The sequence below is a fragment of the Malus sylvestris genome, chromosome 16 (assembly GCF_916048215.2).
Source record: "Malus sylvestris chromosome 16, drMalSylv7.2, whole genome shotgun sequence".
Lineage (NCBI taxonomy): Eukaryota > Viridiplantae > Streptophyta > Magnoliopsida > Rosales > Rosaceae > Malus > Malus sylvestris.
In genome coordinates, this window is record NC_062275.1 from 24072976 (window position 1) to 24081761 (window position 8786).

At 39.8% G+C, this 8786-nt stretch overlaps 1 protein-coding gene across 1 annotated transcript; it reads right to left on the reverse strand.

Annotated features, from left to right (window-relative positions):
- Positions 1-242: 242 nt before the first annotated feature.
- LOC126606526 (auxin response factor 19-like) lies at positions 243-7244 on the reverse strand. The gene is made up of 14 exons (XM_050273910.1): positions 6724-7244; positions 6245-6363; positions 5682-5780; positions 5527-5583; positions 5223-5378; positions 4931-5015; positions 4744-4834; positions 4450-4614; positions 4179-4301; positions 3860-3935; positions 3617-3755; positions 1433-3267; positions 1138-1328; positions 243-877 (listed from the first exon to the last, which is right to left on the reverse strand). Exons 1-14 carry the CDS (start codon positions 6785-6787, stop codon positions 739-741), a joined length of 3339 nt encoding a protein of 1112 aa, XP_050129867.1. The 5' UTR covers positions 6788-7244; the 3' UTR covers positions 243-738.
- Positions 7245-8786: the final 1542 nt, after the last annotated feature.

Consider the following 8786-nt stretch of genomic DNA (forward strand, 5'->3'; position numbering starts at 1 on the left):
TGGTTTGATGCACCATACCCTTAAAAGATCCCTTGTAATATCGGATTTGGCAGAGATTTCTACAAGTTATGTGCTTCTTTCAGGAATCACTTTGAGTGTTTTTTTAAAATTTACTTGTGTTTTTACTAAGAATTTGTTCCAAAAATATTTTCACCAAAAACGCTTTCAGTTATTTTAAAAACACATCAAAACAAACTCCTAGTCTACCTAGCATTGTTCTTGTTCAATCTGCATGCACTCGGTTAAAGACATTTAAAATGTTGTGAAATTTATTTCAGAAATGAAATTTTAGAAACTTCTTTTCTGCACATTTACACACTCACAGCTGCATGATAAAAAATTCTTGATGCTGATTTTTACAATGTACCTGAGTGGGAGAATGAATGTTAAAATTGACTTGGGATATAATCGTTGCATCCGCAAATATAAATATGCCGTACTAGGTTGTTCACTGGGCCACAAATTTGCCCTCCCTCGAACAGAAGCCGGACCAACTAGGACTGCAAGAAACATCATCCTCTCCAGTGCTTATGTAAGAGCTGTGCCAGAAAGTTAGACGCCAACCTTAACTACTAAAGACTTCTTCTCAAATTGCTTGCTCCAGCAAGTGCTAGCGGGTAAGTCACCGGAAAGATCAAACTTTGGTCTTTATACCATGCTGATTACCATGAACGATTTACCTACAAACATCTAAAGCTCCTACGAAGGAGAAAAATTGTCAGATTTTGGTACGCTACATTAGGCCTTCCCGCCATCCGAGCTGCTGCAAGCTTGATTTGGAAGCACAGCATTGCCACCAAAATCTCCATCCAAACTCATCTGCTGGACTTCTTGCGGGGAAAGGATCTTGATGCAGCGAACACAGTTCACAAATTCCCTGGAATAGGCGAAACAACCAGTTTAGAAACAAGTAAAATGACAAATCAAGATCCTATTCTTTTGGCCCACAATGTTAATGGATCTTTAATGCAAAACACCTTCGACTTTTGAGGGACAAAAACAGGCCATCGTAATTGGTACAATTAAATGTTGAACTTTATGGTATACGATTATACAAACAGGAAAATGATGTTTTGATGTGTGTATGCGCATGATGTATTTCAAATCTCAAGCAGAAATGAGACTTAAAAGACTTACTCCCAAGGGTCATCTCCAACTAGCAGAACATCTTTCTCATGATCTACATACACAAGTTTCCAGCCTACCCTCCCACGGTCCTCTAACTGTCCCTCTATACCAAACCGTCGAGCCAGATCTTGTTTAAGCTCATCATAATTTGTATAGCGTGTCATGTCTATGGACCTCCCAACAGCTCCTCGTTTGTACACCTATACATAAACACCAACCAACTTAGAGCGAAAGACATTATCCGAAATACTTCAAATAGATAGTACTACAATTCCTTTTTATTTTTCAATTTAAAATATCAAACCTTGGTGTATGTCCTCATCCGCTGAAGTGGCGGAGCCGGAGCCCATGGGCCGCTGTCCAGGAAGCCGCTATCATTTATTGCTGAGTCAATCGAATTGAATGTCATATCTGGAACTCCAAAGGACTGGGAAACCATTGAAGATGAAAGCTCCGGCTGAGCACCTTTTGAATTTTCGTAGTTGCCAAGTATGCCACCCGAAGAGATATTATTTGAAAAATCCTTTGCTAACCCCACCACACCTTTTGCCAACATAGGATCAGGATTCAAGGGTATCCCCAATTGGACATCAATGTTGGAACCATACAGAACATCGTTTCTCTGATCTGCCAGAACTTCCACTTCTTGACTGGCATCCCTGAATAACGTTGATTGTGGATGGAAAGGCAATGGTGCGTTATTCTGCTGTAAATGGACATCGTTCTGCGAGAGGCCAACCGAAGTTGTTGAAGATGATGTGTCCAAGTAATCTGTGTGGGCAGCTGCACCACTCATGTATGCTTGCGGGGTAAGGATTCCTTGACTTTGATTCCGAGCAATGTTCACTGAAGGCTTAACTTCAGACTTATGTTGGAAATCTTTCATTAAGTTACCATGCCATGGCATTGTGTTTATGGCACCGGAACTTAATATTGCGGTGGCAGACAGAGCCATGTCCTCCCCTATTGATGAGTTCCGATGGGCTTTGTTGTTCATCAATGGTTGAATTACGCTAGGTCCGTTGTTTGTGGATGGTGAAGTTGAACAAGATGGAACCTCATCTGTAATCCCTGACTGCCCGGCTCCGGCAACTCCAGTCATCATATTGCTGGCAGCTGTAGAGAACTGATTGGTTGTTGGGTTTGGAAGATGTCCCATATGCCCGGACATTTCAGGCAGCACACCAGGTTGCTGCTGTTGAAGCTTTGGCTGCTGAGGTGAATGAGAAAACCGACTATTAGCTTGGCTGTTATTATTCTTTGTCATCTGCTGTGGCATTGTTCTTGACTGAGGATGCGAGGTTTGTGCCATTTGAGGCATATCTAGCATTTGGGTGGGAGAAGGCCTCGAGAAGCTCTGGGACACATCAAACATTTGCCTCTGCTGGTCCTGGAGTTGGACTAGTTGACCAGGCTGTTGCAGTGCCTGCTGCGCTAAAAGTGACTGCTGTTGCTGTTGAAGCTTTTGAAACAGTTGAAACTGAAGCTGATTATCGGAAAGATGTTGCAACTGTTGGTTCATTTGATCAGGCGGTTGAGACTGAATAAAACTCTGCTGTTGATTTTGGGCCGCAAATTGTTGTTGATGCTGCTGCAAGTTCTGAGGGAGGTTTCTTTGAAGATGGTTTTGACTAGACGATTGCTGCTGAAGAATACCACCGTTATTATGGACAAGTGTCGGAGGTTGCAAAAGCTGGGACTGAACTTGGCTCGAGGGCAGAGTTTGATTAACCGAATTTTGTCGGGGTTGTTGAGAATTATCACCCAACTGTTGCTGACATTGCATCATGGATGCTAACGGGCTCGTTGAGGATGACAGCTTTGGGAGTTGATCAAGCTGTTGCACTTGCTGAGGTAGCCTCTGGCCATTAAATTGTAAATTGTTCATCTGAGGTATTTGAGGAGCCAACAAGCCCAACTGCTGAGAAAGATCTGCTCCATTAAGGTTTTGCATAGCCGAACCAGAATAAGAATGCAAATAATTTGGCTGCATGGAGTTGCCCAGGGACGAATTTTGCTGCAAGTTCATCCACTGGACTAAGCTAAGGCCAGGTAGAACCTGAGGGTCCTTCATGGACATTTCATCACCAAGCCAAGGCATTGTTCTCTTGAAAAGACTATCCATATCAGAGTCCTCATCTGCGAAAGAAAAATCAAAGTTGTTGACGTCTTTTCTCCAAAATTTCAAATCCAAAATGTGGTGACGTTTCTAATGGTTCGTCAACCGACTCATAAATAGAGTATAAAACATGCAAGTAAAAGAATAATGAAGCCTCCAAAGGATTCAAATCATCAGTTAGCATGTTTGCTTTAACATACAAAACATCACAGCAAAGATACCTTTGAAATCCAAAGGTCAAACGTTGATCATTTTACGACAAAGAACTAGTTTAATTTATCGTTACCTTTGAAATCCAAAGGTCAAACGTTGATCATTTTACGACAAAGAACTAGTTTAATTTATCGTTTGCTATATTATATCATTTACCTGGCATTCCTGGTTGCCTGGGACGATTCGATCTGAAGAATGGTGGTGGACAAATGAAAAATGGAGCAGTAACAGGCTCGATTTCCCAAACTGAGACCCGATTACGCCTTTCCCCAGCAGTTGACTCATCCCAACCAACCTATTCAAAGAAATGTGAGGCATTAGGGGTTATTTTACATGACCGACAAGATGACCGGAAGTAACAAGGGAAGAGATGCAACGAGAAGTTGCCATAACATTTACCTGCAAATTACGCCATTGCGAGTTCTTCCATCTAACAGGATCAAGATCACTAATTCCTGTAATGGTACCCATGTACCTGCACAATAAAACTTCTTATGTTCAATCCCTAAACTACCATAAGGTTTTTATCTGTCAAAATCCAGCACACTTGATGACTCCATTACTTTAAATAATGTGCTATACAGAATTGCATTCCCTAGACCAAATCATCAGCATTTCTAATTTGTAACATCTATTTGTTCATTATTTCTAGATCACTGATGCTGGGATTCCTGGATTTCGTCACGGTAGATATACTGAAATACAAGTATACAACTACCTTCTTGTCCCTGACTCTTCAGTTTCGAACATCATACGAAAGCGCATGCCTAGTGATAGTTGGTTGCCACATGCTGCCTTGTAGTACTTGGCTAAAGGGATAACAAACTCTGATGGACTAGCCCTGCTTATAGAAAAGTAAAATCCAGTAAAATTTCAGATAAATATATTGAATTCATTTAAAGAGTAATAGCAGGGTGATTCACTCCCACAATTACGATTCTATAGTTGTTGAATCAAGATATTTTAGAATAAATAAATGAAAGATATACCTAGGATTGTAGAACACCGTGAAGGGGCTATTATTAGCAGCAGCATGAGCTGCAGCTGCTAGAATTCCAATATGCATACTGTCACTTGATAATACCGAAGATGATAGGTTGGTGGGTTGCCTGTTAGCTCGTCTAATTCCCAAAAGAAGCTGCTGCTTTTCATCCCTGATCATGAAAATTGTGGATCATCATATGAAGTTGTTTGTGCACTATATATTTTCGTGTCCAAAAGAGGGAAGAAAAAACAAAACTCTGAAACAGAAACTCCTCGAATTTTCAATTCATAGTAATTACCTAATGAATAAAACAGAATCACCAGCGAAAAGCCTCTTCCCACTAATAAATAGGCTCCATCCCGTTGTAAGTAAGTGACGTTTTGGTTGCCCTGAATCAAACAAGAAATCACATTAGATGTTTAGAAATAGATGGCACCTTATTGATCCATAGATGTGACATTCAAATGACTAGAAAGATGTCATACCTCGATAGATATGGCGGAAGGTCCAAACAGCATCATGCAAATCCCTGGCGACAAGCTCTTGAGCAGGTGGTTGCATGGAGAAATCCTATGTAGAAGCAGAAACACTATTAAATTTTGCATGTGGTCCAATATCCTGGTGGACAGGGTTTTGCGTTTCTGCTGATGCGTCCTGGGTTTGAAACTCAGCCCTCACCTAAATTATTGTAATAGTTTCGAAGCCGCTCCCTTCCCCTCCCCCTAATAATAAAAATAAAAGTGTGGTAAACCTTGGAAATGATGTAAAACTGCTTACGAGAGGAGGGAAAATCTTTTCCGCTGCACGGCGGGGCACTGAGAAACCTCCATGAGTGCTTGTATCACTTGCTGTCAATGTTTTGCAGAAAAACTCTGGTTGGGGCTTATTTGTCTTGAGCGCGAGATCTGATCTCAATAATGCATCCTTGTCAAACTGCACAAGAAGAAGTCGATGAGTTCAGGTTTCAGAAATTTTTACCTTTTAAAGAACAATGGAATATCACTTAAAAGTGACACAAGGGGATGTCCATAGTGCTATCACAACGTAATGATCTTCCGGTCATTTTGAAGATGGTACTTACTGACGACACAGGCTGAAGCGTCATCTGAGCATAAACTTCGTCTGTTTCGGGGTCCGCCTAGTGAATCAAACATAAGTGAGAAAATCAATTAGAAATGATCACGACTATAAATCTGTTTACAAAGTAATACTTAAAGCAGATGAAATCAGCCATACATGCAAGGTGACATTGTGAAGGAGACATAGTAGCTTGGATGGAAGGTTCGGGTAGTTTGGTATTTGACCATCCACATCCTTTTTTATAGATGCCGCAACCTGAAATCCGAAATTTCTTACACAAATCAGCACAGACCACCTCCAAATCGAACAAGAAACAGAAAAGACCGAGGAAATTCTCAAAAAAACAAAAATAACAAATGTAATACTTAAATATAAATAAATTCTTGAGCTATCAGTGTAATTGTTGACAGACACCCAAAATTTCTTTCTGTAAATCCTAAATTCTTGAAAACCATCAACACCAATTGCTATATTCGGAAAACAAATTAGTAGTAGGCACAATATCTCTATGCTTTTCAAATATATATACATATTGTATGTATGTATGTGTGTGTGTGTGTGTGTATAGATATATATATATATTGCTATTAACAGAAAGAGGCGCTTAATAAATGAACTCAAAAACCTTGATGAGCATTCATAAAATAGGCAAAGCAGAATGTGAATGATAAATGCTGATGCGGCGCATGATAGCAACATCCGCAACCAAAAACACCCACCTGTTCGCTGTGGCCTTGAGGGAAGTACACCACGTGCGTCCCGGCCGGCGGCAAGTTCACCAGCGGCCCGGCGCACGCTTGCCATAGCTCCGGGTTTATGCTCTTTACATTCGCTGCCCCTGCACACGTGTCAGCCACCCATTCGTCAGAAACCCCACACAGCACAAAACCCCGTTTTTTTTCCGTTTGTTTCCCGAGAAAACGCAATCGAGGGGAAAGAAAATTAAAGACCAACTGAACGAGAAAGAATCCAGATTCCTGGGAATCTCAGAACTAACCGCCGAGCAGCGGCAGTTAGTTATCGAGTCCGTACAAAAAAAAAATTGTAACGAACAAAACGATGTCGGAAACAGACAAAAAAAAAAAACCGACAACAATTGTATCGATCGACCGATCCATCCGCTGCTTTTTGAACATCATCTTTAGAGAGAGAGAGAGAGTAAATCGATTGAGTGTTTCTAGAGAGAAAAAGTACCGACCTTGGCATGAATTGGATGCGCAGCTGGCATCGGAAGCTCCGGCGCCGTTCGCCGGCGGCTTCATTGTTTGGTCCGGGGACTTGGGTTCTTTCGAAATTGTATAAATCGCAGAAAATATCACTTGCTCATCTCCCCGGCGAGAAATTGGAGCTGCTTTCCGAACTCGCCTCAGCCCCCGGAGGACGCACTCGGATCAAGTTCTCTATCAGCGGAGCTCAGATCAGCTCGGCAGAATCTGCAGCTCCCAAACAAATTGAAAAAATGGAAAAATAAAAACTTGCCCGGAAAAAGTTTGTAGCTTTCCCGGGAAAGGTTAGGGGCTTTTCCGGCGAAGTAAAAGGAGGGAACAGAGGGGCAGAAAAAAAGGAGGGTTTGCTGAGATTAAGAGAGACCAAATGCTGAAGCTTTGCCCCCTATCTTCCCCTACACCACCCAGACCAGACACTTCTCTCTTCTCTCTCCTCCTCCTCTCTCTCTCTCTCTCTCTCTCTCTTCCTCCTCTCTCTCTCTCCTCCTTGAAAATGGCACTGACTAAAAGGTAACATGGGACTTTGGCTCTTAGTTGACCTTATGAATTTGGGGTTTAATTCTGGTTTTCTCTTCACAACCATAGTTAGTTTTGGAAAGGGATTCTCTCCGGATCCCTTCCTCCTAATCCATCAAGTTTGAAGATCCGGATGGTTAAAATTTGATTCAACGGCTAAAGTTATTATAACTTTTAAAGTGGACTCCTATTTATAACTATTGGATCAAATTTCAACAGTCTGGATCCCCAAATTTAGTGGATTAGAAGAAATGAATTCGAAGACGATCCCTTTTCGTTAGTTTTGAACTTAGTCTTACAATTTACAACAATTATCACCACTTCTTAAATTTTAACTCAAGTTTTATATTGAAAAGATTTAAACACAAAGGATAATGTTAGGGATATCAAATTTCTAAATTAAATTTTATAAATTAAATGATGTGAATGTTGTCAATAAATTAATTCGACTTAAGTAAATTAAAAAAAAAAAAAAAGCCAATGACATAAAAGGCTATTTGGCTTTTTTACTTTAACGAGTCATTCATTCACATTTTGACAACATACATCAACAACAACAAGAAAGACTTGGGGTCTCTACTAAATGTAGTCCTTCTCTTAGCCTTTTTTTGGGACCCCAACTCTTTACTTGTAATATACGATTCAAATTTAACCCCTAATTTGAAAATATCAAACGATAGTTTAATTAAGTTAACAAATAAATTTAGTATATAAACTTAAAAACTAATATTATAGAGGGGCCTGTGTTTAGTCTATTCGATTTGAGATGGTATATAAATATGGTCTGACATTGTTTATATAAAAATAATTTTTTGAAGGGTTATAATTCTAAACGAGACTATATTTAACCATTTCGGTTAAAAATTGCCTACCGGAGTCTTACTTGTCTAAACCAGTTCATAAGAGCTTTTGGTTTGTCAAGGATTTTGCTTTGTTTTCATGCTTCTAAAATCACTCCACATCTTAAATTGTTCTTACAATTTGTTCTTACAATTATTATTTTTGTTCCCAAATGTACCCTTTTGACCCATTCACAATATCAACTAGCCCACTACAAGTAAACAAACCAATTAAAGCATAAGGCTACACAAAACCAAACATGATTCAGTAATTGACTATTTTGTTGACCATCCCCGTCACTTTCTTGTGCACCACATGATGAAAGTTACAGTATGTTGCTTCTTTGTGTTTCCCCTGTTCTTGTCATTTTCAACATCATGTTTACTGGTTGGCTGTGTTAAATTTCTGGTTTTAATTATAAATTTTTGTTCATTGTCTAAAAAACCTAGAAAACTAAATTAAACTTATTTACACAACCAAAACAAAATAAAATTTGTAACACACACAAGTGAAAAATGGACGATTTCACCATATATTGATGTAAGATCCATCATATAAATAGGGTTATAAATCAGTTCGATTTCGAGGCTTGGATTTGGCTCGTCCTATCAGGTCATGATAGAAACAAGTCAGACTTGAGATATACTATATTCAGCTTGTAAAGTTTTTCAACAACTCA